General features: G+C 34.3%; 2 protein-coding genes and 1 long non-coding RNA gene across 4 annotated transcripts; all 3 read left to right on the forward strand.

Annotated features, from left to right (window-relative positions):
* Window positions 1-8384: 8384 nt before the first annotated feature.
* Window positions 8385-10269, forward strand: LOC126659464 (uncharacterized). The gene is made up of 2 exons (XM_050352757.2): window positions 8385-9695; window positions 9858-10269. The coding sequence occupies exons 1-2, from the start codon at window positions 9324-9326 to the stop codon at window positions 10068-10070; spliced, it is 585 nt and encodes a 194-aa protein (XP_050208714.1). The 5' UTR covers window positions 8385-9323; the 3' UTR covers window positions 10071-10269.
* A 3845-nt stretch (window positions 10270-14114) lies between these two features.
* On the forward strand, window positions 14115-16061 carry LOC126659671 (60S ribosomal protein L23A-like). Of its 2 annotated transcripts, none has more exons than XM_050352995.2 (4): window positions 14115-14184; window positions 14292-14330; window positions 15050-15410; window positions 15785-16061. In XM_050352995.2, the coding sequence occupies exons 2-4, from the start codon at window positions 14318-14320 to the stop codon at window positions 15867-15869; spliced, it is 459 nt and encodes a 152-aa protein (XP_050208952.1). In that variant the 5' UTR covers window positions 14115-14184; window positions 14292-14317; the 3' UTR covers window positions 15870-16061. The 2 variants fall into 2 exon arrangements, with proteins under 2 accessions (XP_050208952.1, XP_050208953.1); XM_050352996.2 differs by having other exon boundaries at window positions 14129-14184; window positions 14295-14330.
* A 1833-nt stretch (window positions 16062-17894) lies between these two features.
* LOC126661334 (uncharacterized) lies at window positions 17895-18774 on the forward strand. Its single transcript, XR_007635634.1, has 2 exons — window positions 17895-18206; window positions 18591-18774. It is a non-coding gene; the product is annotated as an uncharacterized LOC126661334 (long non-coding RNA).
* Window positions 18775-19877: the final 1103 nt, after the last annotated feature.

Raw genomic sequence — 19877 nt, forward strand, 5'->3', positions numbered from 1 at the left:
CTGCAGCATTGCAAAATCAAGTGGATTTTCTTACACGGCAGGCTGCAGGAGTTAATATTAACAGTGTAGCTGCCATTCAGAGTAACTGCGAGGTATGTGGGGAGCATGGTCATATGTCGAATGAATGTTCTGTATGGGGTCAGCCTAACAATGAACAAGTTAATTTTGTGGGAGGGCAAAGACAGGGCAATGATCCATACGCTTCCACTTACAACCCAGGATGGAGGAATCACCCAAATTTCTCATGGAAGGACAATGGGGGTAATGCCAATAATCAGGCAGGTCCGAGCTTTCAGGGCGGACAGAGGCCACAACACAATCAGGGCAACTACCAGAATCAAGGGAACTTTCAGAATCAAGGGAATTTCCAACATCAGAACAACCGACCGCAGCATCCTCCTGGCTTCCAACAAAGAGAGCAAGGCGAGTCTCTCCACAGCAAGTTTGATAAATTGATGGAGATGATGATGAAGAAGGATGCCGAGACGCAGCAAACATTCAAAAATCATGCTGCTACAATTCATAACCTTGAGGTGCAGAATCAGCAGATGGCTAAAGCACTGCAAAGCAGAAGTCAGGGGGGTTTACCATCCACTACTGAGGAAAACCCCAGAGAGCATCTCAAGGCTATTGAGTTGAGAAGTGGGAAAGCACTGGATGATCCATATGCAGGACGTGCTACAGTTGAGGCGGAAAAGGAACAGTGTGAGGGTGGCGAGCCTGAAAAGGTAGTTGCTAAACCACCTCCACCACCTCCTTTTGTGCCAAAGGTGCCATTCCCACACAGAGTGAAGAAGCCGCAGGACACTTGGAAGTTTCACAAATTTCTTGAAACTTTCAAGAAGCTACAGATTAACATCAGTCTGGCAGACGCATTGAGAGAGATGCCGCACTATGCAAAGTTTCTCAAGGAGATCATCACCAACAAGCGGAGTTGGGATGCAGAGGGACCAGTACCGATGACAGAAAACTGCAGCTCAATCATATTGAGCAGTCTACCGACCAAGCTTAAGGATCCAGGAAGTTTCACTATCCCTTGTACTATCGGTAACATGCAGTCTGTTAATTGCCTTTGCGATTTAGGTGCTAGTATTAATTTGATGCCCTTATCCCTTTTTCGTAGTATGTTTGGTGATCAACAGGTACAGGCTACGCCGATGATGTTGCAGCTAGCGGATCACTCTCTGAAAAAGCCACATGGGATTGTGGAGGATGTCCTAGTGAAGGTCAACAAATTCATATTCCCTGTGGATTTTGTTGTCCTTGACTACGCAGCGGACAAGGAGTGCCCGATGATATTGGGGCGACCATTCATGAACACTGGCAGAGCTCTTATCGATGTTCATGATGGAAAGCTGACTCTGAGAATTGGGGATGAGAGAGTTGAGTTCGACATGAGAAAGATCACACGCCATCCCAATTCTGGAGGTGAATGCATGCGGGTAGACATGGTGGATGAGTTAGTGGAAGAACAACTGGCAGAAACCAATGCCATCCTGCAGTCTATGCCGAATGAAAGGGAGGAGTACTTAGAGGAACCAGTCCTCGAACCACTGTTGAAAAGCAAGCACATCACTCCTCCCTCCTCTGAGAAGCCACCAAAAGTGGAGCTCAAGACTTTGCCTGCACACTTACGATATGCCTTCTTGAGAGCGGATGGCACTTTGCCCATTATCGTCAGCAACAAGCTCACCAAGAAGCAAGAGCAGAGAGTCATTGAGGTAGTCAAGGGACGTATCTTGGCTATTGGGTGGCAGATTTCAGATATCAGGGGGATCAGCCCTTCAGTAGTGATGCATCGGATTCATTTGGAGGATGAGTCTAAGGCATCTGCGCAGAGACAGAGACGGCTGAACCCTAACATGAAAGAGGTGGTTCACAAGGAGATTGTGAAGCTACTTGATGCGGGCATCATCTATCCCATTTCTGATAGTTCATGGGTGAGCCCAATTCAGTGTGTGCCGAAGAAAGGCGGGATGACAGTTGTAGAGAATGAGAAAGGGGAACAGATTTCTACTCGCACGGTTACTGGGTGGCGAGTGTGCATTGACTACAGGAAGCTGAATGCCGAAACTAGGAAGGATCACTTCCCGCTTCCTTTTATTGATCAGATGCTAGAGCGAGTGGCAGGACATGCATTTTACTGTTTTTTGGATGGTTACTCTGGGTACAATCAGATCATTATCTTCCCAGAGGACCAAGAGAAGACTACCTTTACTTGTCCATATGGCACTTTCGCCTACCGCCGCATGCCGTTCGGCCTTTGCAATGCGCCTGCTACGTTTCAGAGGTGCATGACTTCGATCTTTAATGATATGATCGAAGACATCATGGAAGTATTCATGGACGACTTTTCAGTCTTTGGAGACTCCTTCGAGTGTTGTCTTCGTAATTTAGACCGGGTCCTGCAGAGATGCGAGGAGACAAATCTAGTGCTGAACTGGGAAAAATGCCACTTCATGGTTGAGGAGGGCATTGTTTTGGGGCACAAGATATCCAGAGAGGGTATCGAGGTTGACAGGGCAAAGACAGAGGTGATTGAAAAGCTTCCACCTCCAATCACAGTGAAGGGAGTCCGTGCCTTCCTCGGGCACGCAGGTTTTTATCGCAGGTTCATCAAGGATTTTTCTTCCATAGCGCGTCCTTTGACTACCTTACTTGTCAAGGACGCGCCCTTTTTGTTTACTGATGCCTGTTTAGCTTCTTTTCTCAGGTTAAAGAAGCACTGGTCACTGCCCCAGTCATCTCTAGTCCAGATTGGGATCTGCCCTTTGAGATCATGTGCGATGCGAGCGATCAGGCGTTGGGAAGCATTCTGGGGCAGAGGAAGGACAAGAAGCTGCATGTCATCTATTATGCGAGTCGCACTTTAACAGGAGCTCAGCTGAACTACACTACCACGGAGAAGGAAATGCTAGCGGTAGTGTTTTCACTGGATAAATTTAGGCAGTATCTGCTTGGCTCAAAGGTTATCATTTATACTGATCATGCTGCGCTACGATACCTTTTTGCCAAGCAAGATGCAAAGCCTAGGTTGATTCGGTGGGTCTTGCTCCTGCAAGAGTTTGATTTGGAGATCAGAGACAAGAAGGGCACGGAGAATGTGGTAGCAGACCACTTGTCACGGTTAGAGGTTCCCGAGCCAGTGATAGAAGGCGAAGTCATCAACGAAAGGTTTCCTGATGAGGCTCTCATGCTCATTAAGGAGACGATGAATCCATGGTATGCAGATTTCGCCAACTATCTATCAGCTGACATTATGCCTCCTGACATGAGCAGTCACCAGCGCAAGAAGTTCCTCTCTGATGTTAAGCGCTATCTGTGGGATGAGCCATACCTATTTCGAGTGTGTGCAGATGAGATGATCCGGAGATGTGTTGCAGAGGAAGAAATGTTGGCCATTATGACTCAGTGCCATTCTTCAGATTATGGGGGTCACTATGCTTCGGGTAGGACAGCAGCACGAGTCCTAGAGAGTGGTTTCTACTGGCCTACACTGCACAGGGATGTGAGAGATTTTGTGCAGCACTGTGACAGATGCCAGCGCACTGGCAATATATCAAGGCGGGACGAAATGCCTCTTTCTTCTATTCAGGAGGTTGAGATTTTTGATGTCTGGGGTATAGACTTCATGGGACCATTCCCTGTGTCGTGTGGGAACTTATACATCTTGGTGTGCGTCGACTATGTGTCGAAATGGGTGGAAGCAGCTGCTTTGCCCACTAATGATGGAAAAGTGGTCCTGAAGTTCCTGAAGAAGTTGATCAATAGATTTGGTGTGCCACGGGCGATCATCAGTGATGGAGGGTCACACTTTTGTAATCAGCAATTTTCCGCCCTGATGAGGAAATACCATGTTTATCACAGAGTGGCGACTCCATACCACCCTCAGACTAGTGGACAGGTTGAAGTGTCCAATAGAGAGTTGAAGCGCATTCTTGAAAAGACAGTGAATAGCTCGCGCAAAGACTGGTCTCAGAAATTGGATGATGCGTTGTGGGCATATCGGACGGCATTCAAAACGCCAACTGGTATGTCACCTTACAGACTGGTCTATGGGAAAGCTTGTCACTTACCTTTAGAGCTAGAGCATCGCGCATATTGGGCCATCAAAGAGTTAAATTTTGACCCTCGACTCTCGAAGCAGAAGCGCCTCCTGCAACTGAATGAACTTGATGAGTTTCGCTTGTCGGCATATGAGAATGCCAAGTTGTACAAGGAAAAGACCAAGAAATGGCACGATGCTCATATCGTGCCTAAGCAGTTTACAGAAGGCAGTCATGTGCTACTGTACAACTCTCGCTTGCGTCTATTCCCTGGCAAGCTTAAGTCGAGATGGAGCGGACCTTTCAAGGTGCGCCATGTAGCTGAGCATGGAGCAATTGAGCTCGAAAATGCAAGTGGAGAAACTTTCAAAGTAAATGGACAGCGGTGCAAGCCGTACTTAGGTCCGTTGACGGATGAAGGACGAGAGTGCTACACTCTCGACGCTCCAAACTGAGTCAGGTACTACACGGTCAACTACTTAATTTTAATGATGTGAAACTAGCTCATGCATTAGTTTATCATTTTGATGTAAAAAAGACAAGGCTCCATTTTTAAATAAATAATTAAAATTACACTGGAGTATAATTTTTAAAATGCAATAATACCCAAATTAATTTCTTATCTATACCAAATCAAGATTTATACATTATTTATCAAACCGGTCAAATATAAGAACGGTATGTTGGCAAAATACTGCAAGCGTACAGTGTCAACTCGTAATATAAACTGTAAAGTCCGGATATCGTACCCACATAAAAAGTTACTAAAGACAACTAATTAGGAGACTCGATTTGGATAGTTAACAAGATAATTTGATTGATGTAATTAAACCAAATAAACTGAAAACAATAATTATAATTAAGATAAACTAAAACTTGAATTTAATAAACTGAAATTAAACTAATAAAAAACTATATGAGAAGGAAATCAAGGATTATTAACTATACTTATATTATTCAATAAATTGGTTATGGATTTAATTGTTTTAACTGCAGTTCAGACTATTCGAAACCACTTATATCACTCTCTCAAGTCGCTACCGCAAAAAACGCACACACAGCAACTAATAGGCAAATCACTCACTCTCGTGTTATAATCAACCTAATTAACTAATCAAATGGCGTTTATTAAGCAAATCCTAAGAACACGTAATTATCAATTCACTCTCGCGTAATTAATTTCTACGTTGTTAATTGCTATGGTCTATCTTAATTTAGCTCTCTCGAGTCAAAACCAAAACACAAGGCAATAGTCTAGTTGATCAGATTAAACTAGACATTAAGAATACAATTAACATGCAATTTGAACAATAATCCGTAAACCCAATTCAATTAAATAAGCATAATTTAGTTAATAATCCCCAATTAAGGGTTTAGCTACTCATTATCGAAGATAATTCAGCAATAGAATCGAAAGAATTCATAATGGAAAAGATAACAATGGAATAGATCTCTCTAAAATAATCATATCTTAGTCGCAATAGATTCCACAATAATATTGAAGAATAATCCAGAAAATTCAATAGAAAGCAATGAACAAAACTCAAAAATAAGCTAGTCTAATACAATGATAAGCCAACCCTAATTATGATGTAAAAAGTGTTAATTATATGTTTTCCGCCTCAGCTACTGACTTTGGGTCAAGTTTTAATGAAAACCCAAAAGCGCCCTTGAATTTGGTGGAGATTGGTGACATGTCGGGACATTTTTGTCCAATTTTTGTGAATTTTTGCTATCTCGTGCGCCTGCATACATGTCTCGTGCGCCCGCATACAAAGTTTATGCGTCCGCATACAATGCTTCTGCTACACACCATCAACTTCAAAATGTCATAACTCGATGTAGAAACGTCGTAATGAGTCGATTCTTAATTATATGGAAAGTTTAGGATGTCTATTTTATTTCTTATGAAGAACACAAAGTCAATTGAAGTCTCTAATTATTCCAAAATCTTCAATTAATAAAGAGGGGTCAATTTCACTAGTAGAAACTTGTGCTCTCGGCACCTATTTTCATCGGATCTTCGCACAACTTCCCTCTAAACTTCAATTGTGATCTTAATAGCTTCCAAATGGCTTTATAATCATGAAGAACTCCCACATTATACCTGAAATACTTAAACACAAAAATGAGTACAAAGAAGCTCAAAACCAACGTCAAATGCACAATACATGACATATAAAACACACAGAATATATGAGTATTTCTACTCCTATCACGGTGCATTAATTTTTTTTCTTTTAATGTTAAATCGTAATTACTAATTCTTCCATAATTTTTAAAAAAGTCAATCGTTCTTCTGATATTAATAGAAATTCATCAGTACCTTATTGCATCAGTTAAAGGGTTTTACTATATAAAAAATAAATTAACGTGGCCCCTCAACTTATTAAAAAAAAAACATAAACCATAAATAATTCAACTAAGTTTTTACTACTTTAAATTAAAAAAAGTTAATATAAATAGTCATATTGGTTTCTTTATGGATATGTGAAAACTTTTAATACTGGAATTTCATCATGTTATTTTAAAAGGTATCTTTCTAACATCAAATTAAACTATATATAATTTTAAAAAAATTAATACTATTTATATATACATAATATTATTATTTAAAAATAAGTATAAGAAAGAAGTATAGATTAATAATATATGTTAACTAATAATTTGTCGTTTGTTCACATCGTTGTTAAAAAAATAAATATTAATGACCGATTTCAGTAGTATTCCTTTCTATTAATTCAATGCTCCCAAATATATTCGCACAAGAAATTCTACATATGGATCAGGTCCCTTTTTTATCATGTAAAGGTGGCTTAAACCGCCCCTATACGTGTTAGGGGCGTTTTTTCAAACTGCCCCAAAAATACCGCTTTTCACGTCGCCACAATGATTAAAGGGCTGTTTTATTAACTGTCGGAGTAAAACATTATTAAAGGCGAAATTGTAGGGGCGGTTATAACAGGGCCTACAAGGGCTTAAACAAATATGCATAGACTATATATAGGGTATTGATTCCATTTACATTTAAACTCAAATGTATATATCATAAAAAGATGCATTGGAATTTAGCCAAAGAATATTACTGAACCAAAAAAAACTCATATAGCAAATACAAGATTACCATATAGATTCTGATACATCTTTCTTGTACTATCGAAAATAATAGCCTTAGGAGCCATAACATAGTAGAAAACTTAAGTATAACAATTCCAGCTCAGGAGAACATAGTATCCGCCTTTATACAATCTCCTGTTACCGGAATTGTAGCTTCTGCAAATGAGTACTACTCAATTAAGATATGAAAATGATTTCAAAAAAAATGTTAATTTCTTCAAAGTGTCAACTAGATGATAGCTCACACATTACCTGATAAAATGCACATACAGTATTTTAAAAACCGCCCCAACAAAACCGCCTTTTATAAGCTTTTCTCCGTGTAGTGCATGTGTATTTCAGGACTATAAGTATAACCTGGTAAGTAAAAATATTCAATTAAATTACAAAAGCTAAAAGAATAAACAATGCTTGTACAATGACCATTTGTATTTAGCACTTTAATTTTCTCCAATGTCTCACAAAGCGTTTTATTTATATCAGGACTATAAGTATAACCTGGTAGTTAATATGATTTTATTTATATCTATCAAATTGTGAAATGCAACTTACATGAAATTCATGTACAACAATTATATAATGAACTTGTAAAATATCATTAAAAAGTTCATTTACATGTATATTTTATGCTAATTAGAAGAAAAAACTTCAATTTTTTTTTTAATTTGGATAAACCAACATTTAAATATTACAAAAAATCATTTTCATGTGTATTTATGTTATAATTAGAGGATAAAAACTCTAAAATAAATATATTTAAAATAGGCCTAATGTCTTAAAAAAAATCCGACCTTTTTACCCCTTCTCAATTCTATTATAATGTTAAAAATTGGTAAATTCTACCCTATTTCGCGTTTTCTCATTTCAATTGTACCCTCAAACATTAAATTGATCTTTTTTTATTTGAAAAAAGTTCAAAAAAATACTTCCGCCTACCCCGCAAACCCGACATTAAATTAACCCGACCCTCAATCCGACCCAAAATCGACTCGTTTTCTCCATCGAGACAAACCCAGATCTGGGTAATTCGTCTTCTCTGAAGACGAGTCAGTTTTAGGTCGGGTTTGAGTTAGAGTTCGAAGGTTTTGGGGTAGTCAGGGTCAGTTTGATGTTTTTTTATTTAATATGTATTGGATTAAATTAGAGTTAGTTAAATTAAGAGAAAATGACAAAAATATATCAAAAACGGTAAAATATAACAAAAATGCTAAGTCAACCTGATTATTACATCACCACATACAAAAGCATGCCAAATTACAAAAAGTATGAACTGCTCCTATGCTTGCCACGTCGCGCGGAGAGAGAAACAAAGCCACAACTAATAACACGCGGAGAATAATTTGCCAACCAATTGTACCGCTCCACATATACATATTTGTAACAAACAAAAAGATTTGATTCTCTCAAATCAGAAAAATACAACCAATTTGATTCTCTCAAATCAGCAACAAAAATCACGACATTTGTTTTCCAAAATTGAAAAAATTACCAAATACATTTACGATTCACCATCTTCTCCAAATATGAACCACCATTCTTTATGAACAAAGAAATCTCAGACCTCAAAAACCAATAAATTCTATTGTTTTGATTCTTACAATTATTTTAATTATTCATAAATTGATAGAGACATCACACTAACAGATCTGTATCTCATTTATAGATGGAATCTCTACTTGTTATGCTTCAACACAATAGGAAATGGATTGAAGCAAATAAATATGAAGATTTTGAAGTTATTGGAATCATGGTACCACAAGATACATCTACTGGATATAATATCAAAGAAACTGAAATTGAATCTACAAGAATAGATAATTCAGATCAAGTATTAAGTTAAGATTCAATATCCACCATTAAAGATTACTGATGATTCGAGCTTCAAATTTTACATGGAAATCAAAAAAATGCAGATAGACTTTACCATGTACCCTCTTTGCATAGATATTAGTAGTGATACACTACTGATACAAGCAAATCAACAGAGTTCAAGAAGTATATCTACAGGTTTTTCATGTTCAGATTATACTAAAAATAATCAAAAGCAGATACATCTATGATACCTCTTCCATACAGTGTTGATACCTTCTCAGAAATAAGAAAGTATGCTACTCTTCTTGCAAAGGACAGTGCTGAAACAAGCAATATGAAGGATAAAAAATGGTAACAGAAGAAACAAGTGCACAAACAGTTGCTGAACCAGTGCAAGGGATAGGATTAAAAGTTGGTCAATCTTTCAAAAACAAAGCAGTTCTTCAAACATGCATGAGATTTCACGCAATCAGTCATCACTATCAGTACAAGACTGTAAAATCATGTCAAAAGCAACTTTTATTAAGATGTATCAATGATACATGTAAATGGTATCTTAAATCTTCTAGCAGCGGAAATTCGAAATTGTTCATCATTCGAAACCTGAACATGAAACACACATGTCCCGTAGATACAAGATTTAACAGTCAGAGACAAGCTTCATCATCACATATTGCAGACTCCATCAAACAGAATTATGTCAATTCACTCAAATTACAGGTATAAAAATCTATCTTTTTTTTAAAATACTATACGAGATGTATTGTTTATGTATAATATATGTATCGTTAACATGCATCTACTGTTATTAAAAAGACTGTATCAAAACTGTATCTATTATGTATCAGATAACCATATTTGACCTTCAAAAACTTTTTACAGGTAAAACATTCTACAACTGAAGTGACCACAGTGTTGAATGGTGGCATCAAATACACAGTCAACATGAAAGATAGAACATGCACTTGCAAGAGATTTGAAATTGATGAAATACCGTGTCAACATGTCGTAGCAATTATCAATGAAATGAACCGAGATCCATATCAGTTTTGTTCAATCTACTACATGAAAAAAAACTATGCTAGCAACGTATAGTGAAACGGTATTTCCAATGGCGAAAGAAGATGAATGGGGTATACCACGGCAAGTAAAAGACTTTGTTGTATCACCGCCGCAACATAAAATAAAAAGCGAAAGACCAAAAAAGCAAAGATTTACATCTCGTTGAAAAAAACTTACAAATGGAAAGTGTACTAGGTGTGGTCCAGATGGACACAATCGAAAGACATGTAGAAACGTGCCAAAAAAACTCTAAATTTAGAATGTAGTCAAAGGAATGATTTTGTTACAGAATGTAGTCAAAAGGATGATTTTATAATTAAATTGTTTTGATTCAATTCAGTTTTTTTCTCTGTTATCATTACATTCTTGCAAAAACAGTTAATAATAATAATAATAATGTATGTTTATACCAAATACATCTCAAATACATGTTTTATACATTTTGGTTGTTTGCAAATTTTAAAAATTAAAATTACATCTGAAGATACATGTTATATACGTATCCGATACATAAAAGATGCATATCTAAATCATACAAATTAATAACAATGTACATCTGCTATACAAATACATGCATATATAAAAATCTATTCATAAAAACTAAAAATAAAAAAGGTATAATTGATTAAAAACAGACAAAAGGTTCACAAACAAACAATATAACAGTACTTTAAAACAAAACCTAAAACATATGAACTGTATCATGAACAAAACAGTATAACAAACATAAAAAATACTGAAAATAAATGTCATTCCTATAGCCACTTAATACTAATTCTTCATTAAGCTTTTTCTTTTCCCTTATAATGTTTGTAAATATGCTTGGCCCTCCCTTTTCCTTTTTTCTTCACCTCGCATATCTCTGATGAACTTTTGATATTAAAGTTATTTTTTCAGTTGCCATAGTTATACAGACCAAATGAAAGGCTCCTTCGATGATCAGTGATATAATATTCTTTTATAAGATCGTCCTCTTTTCCATAAGCAATGTATTCAGCAAAAGAATATACAAAGATACCACAATCACTGCATTGCAAAAAAATCACATAATCAGAAATAAATATAGTTAGATAATAAATTAAAATACATAAAAAAACAAAGAAAATTAACATATTTTAAACCAAACAGATTATCATATACATGACAAAAAACATATCAGTACAAATCAAAAAATAAAATTTACACTATATCTGTAAAGATGAAAAACATATAAAATACCAAGATTAATAAGAAAAATCAAATGATAATACCTTCACTAAACGAGTAGGTTCTCTAATAACAACAGATTTCTCCTCCATCTTTCCAACAGACTTCTCCTCTATCTTCCCAAGATTAACATCAAAGTTTAACTTCCTTTTTTTTAAAACACCAGTAACAGTCTTCCCCTTCATCTTAAAATCAAAATCTGCAGCTTTTTCACCATCATCACCACTTGTATTTCCCTTTTTAATTAATTTCCGTTTCATTTTAGGTTTTTTATTTTTTTTCTTTATCAACTATCGGCGTTGATCTATTAGAAACTACCATAGTGCTATTTATATTGTGATCAGCAACGTTGTTATTCTTGATAAAAAATGATTGAAAAGAATAACTGAAAAAATCGTGGCTATAATTAAGGGAGTGTTTGTATAACTGAAGAAAATGGTTATAATTCAGAAAAAAATCAAAATTAAAGCTTAGAGAAAATGGCGGTTATGGGAGAGAGAAAGATAAAATGAATAGCTAAAAATGGGGAAGAAACACACCACCTTTGTATGTCATAATTTGCCTTATACAAAATATTCAATCGTGTGACACATGTAAGGCTAGGATGAAGAAGGTATTCTTTGTAATAATTTACCGTTTTCAGCTATTAATTGTAATAGCAATTTAGCATTGAGTGAAAGAAATAAGTTGACTTAGCATTTTTGAAAAGTCTCTCCGTTTTTTGTATTTACCTGTAATTATCTCTTAAATTAATTAAACATTTAAGTTAATTTTAATTAGATTATGGTTTTTTTTGTAAGTTTTTAAAGATAAGGGATCTATTTGTAGTTGTTAAATGGGAAAAAAATATAATTTTATCCTTAGACTTGGTTAATTAAATGATTTCATCCTTAAGGCAAAAAAATTAGGTACAACTGAATTGTGAAAATGCGAAATAAAATAAAATTGACCAGTTTTTAATGTCAGGTTAGAATTAAAAAGAGGCTAAAAAAGTTGGAGGTTTTTTAAGGCATTAGGCCCTTTAAAATATAGATGTATTTTTTTTAAATATCCCCAAAAAATCATTTTGTGTATATCTATAGTATTCATACTAATAGACCAGGAAGAAAAAATAACTCTAAAATAGGCAAATTTTAAATCTTGGTAGGTTAAATGGTATAAACGCTGAAAGCAAATTAACTGTTAGATTGTGAGTGCATCACCACCAAAAAATTGACCAGTTTTTAATGTTAGAGTAGAATTTGAAAGAGGTTAAAAGGTCGGGGTTTTTTTAGGTATTAGGCCAAAAATAAACTAAAATTTATTTGTAAAAATAGTTAATTTTTACTGTTTTGCAGTTTAAATAGTTTAATCATAAACATTTTTTTTATAATTAGGAGGGAGATGCGCTTGTAAAAGGGAATGAGCCTACAACCTAATAAATAGTTATGAATATTTATATACTATTTCAATTATAACTCATTAATAAAAATATAACTTTTTTTAACAGGTCAAATCTGGATGATTTTTATTTTATAATTGAACCGCTGAATCGACCAGCCCGAATCGGCTCATAAAACACTATCGAACAAAAGATAACTTTATCCCCTCAACTTGTGTTAAAGTAGTCTATCCTTGATCAGAGATTTCTCTATGAAAAATACGAATCGGAGTTTGAAGAAGGGGAAGGAGAAGAAGTCCTCAACCCGCAACAGATAGAGGAGGATTTATTCAATCACATAGTTTGGGCTCCTAGAATATGGCGCCCTTGGCACTTTCTATTTGATTGTATCGAAAGGCCCAATGAATTGGGATTTTCCCTATTGGGCCATCTGGAAAACGAGATCACTTTTACCCTGAATTTGTATAAATTCCGTCAAAAAGCCTCCTCCCCATGTCTCCGAAAGTGAGGCACACTCTCTGATATTTGATGGTGGTCTTTTTTTTATCAAAATGGTATTTGATGGTAAAAGGTTTAAAATGGTCCTAAATATTTTTTTTATTTTTTATTTTAATACATAATAATTTAAGAAAAAACAATTTAATTCTTTTAATTTTGAAACTATATATATCAAATTAATATTAACTAAAAATATAGAGGACGTTTTGTATTTTTAAAAAATATTTAGCTTAGTTTAAAATATTAAAAATAAAAAAATAACTCATCCCAATCTAATCAAACCACTTAAACCCAACCAAAACACTCCAATCCAATCACTATTTTTCAACCACCCTTTTTTTCAGGGCACTATATTTTTCTGCGACCATTTTTTCCGGCAACTAATTAAACACCAATTAAAACCCGAAAATTGTTCCTGTCTCGATACGTACCCAAACGACGAAATCGTCGTGTGCGTTTTATCTGCCCGTCTCAGACAAGCAAATCTCATTTGAGACCTACTCGTCTCAAACGAGCAAATTTTTGCTTGTCTCCGACGAGCAGATCTCGTCTGAAATTGGGAAAAAAATTAAAAAAATATCGCCAAAGTTGATGCTGTAGTGGAGGTTGAAGAAGATAGGTTGGTGGAGTTGTTTGGTTGGTTTTTTGTTTTTATATTATTTAATTAGTATTTAAGAATGATTAATTAGAGTAAATTATCATTTTAATGAAACTCACTCTCCAATTAAGGTGACACGTCAGCAAAAAGAGGTTTTTTGACCCGGTATACACAAATTCAGGGTATGAGTAATCCAATTTTGCTATTTGGAATTTTTTTGATATTTTGACACAAGTTGAGGGGGTAAAGTGATCCTTTGTTCAAACGCTGTCCATCGTAGCTATTACTGTACTGAATGGAAGCCAGTTTGGGCTCATTGAGGCTCAGATTTCCGAAACTTGACAATCAGAACTTTCAATTAAGCCCAATTAGGTTAGAATTACTAATTTCAGAAACCCTAAATAGTTCCATCATTTCATTTTCCCAAATTTTTATAATTCTTTGCGGCACCTACACTAACTCAGGTCAGTTGATAATCCTTTATTCTTTTTCTTGCATGTTTTATTGCAATTTGCCGTTAATTTTACATTTTAAGTAGTCCTAATTCGTCTCTATTTTTGACTTTTATCAGCAGGTTTAGCTGCAAATTTTTAATCCATGGCTCCCAAAGGTACTTTTTTTTTATATTTGAGTTTAATTGAGCTTATGGGCTGTGTTAAAATTTTGTTTTTGTTCATTACAGTATCTGTTTTTTATGCCATTTCTTTTTTTCAATTGATGTTTTTAATTATTTTTTATTTGGTTAGTTATTTTATCTCAATTTAGAGCCCTTGATGATATTCTGTAATTGAATCTCTAGAAAATTAGATATTATATTTGGAGAATTTGATAAGTGCCACTTATAAAATTTTATTAATGGTATTAAGAATATAGTTTCACTTAAAACTGTGTATGTATACCCTTTTTACCTTGTCTTGCACAACAACGAGAACCGGCGGGATGTTAATTGGTTTTTCCTTTTCGGGTGGTTTTTTGTTTTGATAGAAATGCTATTATGTGTATGATCGTGCTAATAAATTGGTTACAAACTTATGACTTAAACAAGATTTTCTTAGAATGTAGCGTATGCAAAACACTGAACACAAATATGCAAGAATTCGAATTTCAAAAAGCGTTACATCTTTAGCAGGTTACAGTTTCTGTGTAGCAGTTGGTGTTTGTCAACACTTAATGAATTTGATTATTGTTTTATGGATCTTAGAGTTAGAACAAATCCGTGTTTGATATATGTTGTATCTTAAACAAAAAGCCGATGTTTATTTCCTCTGTTTGTTTATGCCTTTGATCATCTTTTCTTTTGTACTAATATTGGGTTCTCGTTTCTTATAGGTGGTGTTGCCAAGGAAACTGATGCCAAGTTGCAGGCAGTGAAGGCTGCAAAGGCAGTCAAATCCGGGCCTACTTTTAAAAAAGCTCAAAAGATCAGGACAAAAGTCACATTTCATCGACCCAGGACATTGAAGAAAGAGAGAAACCCGAAGTACCCGCGCATCAGTGCACCACCAAGAAACAAGCTAGACCATTATCGAATTCTGAAATATCCATTGACGACTGAGTCTGCCATGAAGAAGATTGAGGATAACAATACACTTGTGTTCATTGTTGACCTCCGGGCTGACAAGAAGAAAATTAAAGATGCAGTTAAGAAGATGTATGACATTCAGGCCAAGAAAGTAAACACATTGATCAGGTAATGATTTTTTATGAATTTAAAGTACATTGTAGTGATATGTTGCCCTGAAACAGATATGAAAACGGATACAAGGAAATGGTTTTCTTTTAAGAGTATAAGAAACGGAAACTGTGTAAATAGAAAAAGTATAAGAACATGTTTATAGATCATTCAAATGTTATCAAATTTAAATTCATTACAATACAAAGGATAATTTATCTATGACTTTCAGAACCATAATTCAAGAAAAATAAGAATGTCTTTTCTTTATGAGCAACTCCTAGAAAGTTTTATGTCAGCAACGAGTTTTTCGACAGGAAATGGACTTAATTTTTATTATTTACTGAAACGATTTGTTGGCTTATGACTTCTAACTTTATCTTCTCTTGCAGACCTGATGGCACGAAGAAGGCGTATGTGAGGTTGACTCCTGACTATGATGCATTGGATGTTGCAAATAAAATTGGCATCATTTAAGATGACAGTTTTTTCTTCATTTGATTATCCGTCTTGACTGAAGTGAGGTCAGTCTGCATTTTTGATAGGTGTAATTCACTGTGTTAGGACTCAAATTTTGTTTGATTTCTTTAAGATATGTCAGCTTACTAAGATTTCTGATTTAGCTCTTTTTTATTGAATTTACTTATATTGCAGTGTTTACATTTTGAATGCTTTCTTGTTTCTTACCTACCCTTTGTCTCAATATTTCCTTAATGAGAAATTCTTAGATAAATTCTGTCATCAATGTCATTCGTGGATAGAATCAATCATTTTATAAAACATCATTAGATATGATGGCAATAATATAATTTGTTCATTAAGGTTTTTAATCTTTTAATGACGTGTTATAATGTGATTGGTTCCGTCGACTTATGACGTGTGGGTAGAGTTTAACTAGGTAGCATGTGCATAGAAAAATAAACACAATGCTTGATCTGTACGAAGAAAAATAACATATTAATATGATGGAATTTTAAAGATGAAATTTGACGGCGCAAATCAATCGAGAACAGAATTCGCCCATCCTTTATTTTCTTATAATTTCTTTCAAAGTGTTTTATGTCTGAATATATTTTACTGCAACTAAAAAACATAATTTGTCTATAATTTTGAATATGAAGCTAGAAATAATTTTAAACAAACATAAGTGTCTGAATTAAAAATTTTGAATTTTAAGCATGAATAAAATCTTTAACGGTTTAAGGATTTATTCATACAAACTGAAAAGAACCGCTGATCACACACTAAACATATGTAACTCTATAGTTGGATTAATTTTATTCAGAATAGAATAAAGAAACAGAAATTTTAAACTGTTTTGAAATTTTATTCTCTTTTGAAATCACATAAGTTTTCAACCAAAACAAATCACCTACATCCCCAATAAACCGACGAGTTAGAGATGAAGATGAGTATTTGATGAGTTTCTGAAGGAACAATGGTTTTTTCTAGTATTTTTAATTATACCAAATAGTATTTGAAACATTTCGAAAATTATTTCGGGACGGAGGGAATAATTTCATTCTTATAATGTTTATGAGCATGTCAAAGCTGTAAATCTCAAATGATTTATTATTGGCACAACTTTTTTTACATTTTTTCACTCTCGACATAACCACAAGCTCGATCGATTGTGGATTTCATTACGAAAAGATAAAGGAAACAGAAAACAAATTAAATTCAACATAACCAAGAATTTTCCGTAATTTTAACTAATCGAAACACGAATATGGAGTTGGAAATGCTAAAAGGGGATTTTTTTATGCAACCGTGGTACCAAAACGTTTGATGACATCCACTTTAGCTACACTGGTGGGGGGGGAGGGGGGGGGGGGGGGGGGGCAAAAGCAAGCTCAACCGTGCTCATCGCAAACTGAATACCCGGACAAATTCTTCTTCCCGATCCAAACGGTATCAACTCCAAATCATGTCCTTTCAGATCAATCGAACTATTCAAGAATCGGTCCGGAACAAACTCTTCGGGTTGGTCCCATAATGCGGGGTCTCTTCCGATTGCGAAAGCGCTTATGATCACTTGTGTTCTTGCTGCAATTTTGAAGCCTTTTACTGTGACATCTTGGCTTGGTGATCTTGGAAGTAGAAGTGGAGTGGAGGGTACAATCTCATTATTTCTTTGATTACTGCTTTTAAGCTAGGGAAATCGTTTAATTCATTTTCTGTTATGAATGATTTGTTTTTGGCAAGTTTTCTTATTTGGTTTTGGAGTTTTTTCATGATTTGTGGGTGTCTGAGCAATTCTGTCATTGTCCATTACATAGTTAGGGGTGTGCAAAAACCGACCGAAACCGAATTTCCAAACCGAACCGAACCGAATTTCGTTATTCGGTTCGGTTTTTCGGTTTTTTGGTTCGGTTCGGTTTTCAAAAATAAAAATTTCGGATTTTTCGGCTCGATTCGGTTTGAGTGAAAAATCGACCGAAATAACCGAATTTCCGAACTTTCAAAACAACGTTGATTTTAGTGATTTGATTATACCTGGGCTTTGGAGAAGTGGATCTGACATAATTTCCACTAACCCACTAACCCACTAACCCACTAACCCTAACATCTCATTTCATACTTTCTCATTTTCTATTTACTTCACACTGTCGCCGCCTACCTCTAAACCTAACCATATTCATCAATTTTTCCTTTCCCTCTCTAATTCATATAGCTACTACTAATTATAGTATTCATTTTCTATTTCCCCTTCTTGTTCATTTAGTCATAATTCTTTTCTTTTTAAATTTCTCTTAATTTCGTTAGTTCCTAACATAAATAATAACATCAAAATTTGATTCTAACATCATAAAGGTACGATTTTTATTTAAATTTTTTTTATTTGGATTCTTAATAGTAAATCTCTCTCATTTTTATGAATTAAATTCAGATTAATATTCATATATTTTAGACTATTTTTTAAACCCAACCTATTTTATTTATATTTTATATTGCAGTTTTGAATTTTGTCATGTTATCAAGGTTAGCCGTAAATCCCTCTTTTGTTTCACATGAATTATTAGGGTTATTTTATGTTTTTAGAATTTTAATTTTAGGGTTATTTGTTGTTGCTGAAATTTAAATTTTTAGGGTTGATAATTTTAAATGACTAAACTGTGAGTACAAATTGTAAACGACTGAACTATGATAATTTTAGGGTTCTTTTATGTTGAAATTTTTCTGTTCTTGTAATGGCAGCATTTGTACTTTTGAAGATGCAAATGTGAGTAGTTGCTGAACTTGCTTGCTGTTCTGAAGATGCAGAGTTGAGATTTGATTCTGAAATTTAAATTTTTGAATTTGTATTATGGATTGATAATTTTTTATTTTTAGTGATTTATGTATTTGAAGCCTTCCAGATTTATGAATTATTATTTCTGAATATTTATGTTATTGTTTAGTTTGTTTTGCAAAAAGAAGTATCTATTAGTTAAAATCGAATCTAATACAGCAATATGCTAAAACCGAATTTTTTTTTAACCGAACCGAACCGATATTTTCGGTTTGGTTCGGTTCGGTTTTTCATAAATTTCGGTTCGGTTTTTGTATAAAAAGTTGAAGAGGTTGAATATTCGTAAAGATTAAACTTTTTTCATTTATAGCTCAACTTTTTAAAAACGCTAATTTTGACCTAATTTCGATAAGTACATTCCACTTGTGACTCGCTATCCAAAAGTTATTAGAAATATGTCGAATCTTTTCAATTTTTTGATTATAACTAAATACTTTTATTTTGTCTTTAATTGTAGCCTAATAAATAAATTTCAATAAAAAAAAGTCCAGTTTTGTTTTGGTACAAATCGAACCAAAAAATCAAACCGAACTAAAATCAATCTTATTTACTGGTTTAATTGGTTTGATTTTGGTTTTATTCGGTTTGATTAAAGCTAAATTCACAAAAAAAAATCTCAAATTGAAAAAAGTAATAAATGATGAGTTCTCTTGCAACTATCATACCTGAATACAAAAATGATTTTAATAATAATAATAATAATAATAATACCTCAAATTAAAATAAAATATGATGATAATAAAAAACACATAAATAAATAAAAAATCATTGTAAATGAAGTAGATAGTTCTTTGATAAAAAAAAAATGAAGTAGATAGTTTAATTACCGTAATGATAGCCTCCGAATGGTTCGATTCTTCAGCGACCTCTCCGAATGGTTGGATTCTTCCGGCCGTAAAAATCAAGGTTATCATTACAGTAATTTACAATCAAACTTTTTTTAATATTTATATTTAGAGTAATGCTATATGACCCTCCTTTTTAACTCACCTTCTTTAACCCAACTGACGTGACAACAAACTAGTGGATGTATTTTTTTTTGCGCAACTAGTGGATGTATTAAAAGTTGTTTTTTGAGATATACACTTTTGGAGGGGAATTTGACGAATTAAATGCTGCCACGTAAGGAGGGACAATGAAAGAGGTACAAAATGGTGGGTTAAATAGCATTTTTCTTATATTTATTCTAGTCT

Source organism: Mercurialis annua, linkage group LG8 (assembly GCF_937616625.2).
Source record: "Mercurialis annua linkage group LG8, ddMerAnnu1.2, whole genome shotgun sequence".
In the NCBI taxonomy this organism is placed as follows: Eukaryota; Viridiplantae; Streptophyta; class Magnoliopsida; order Malpighiales; family Euphorbiaceae; genus Mercurialis; species Mercurialis annua.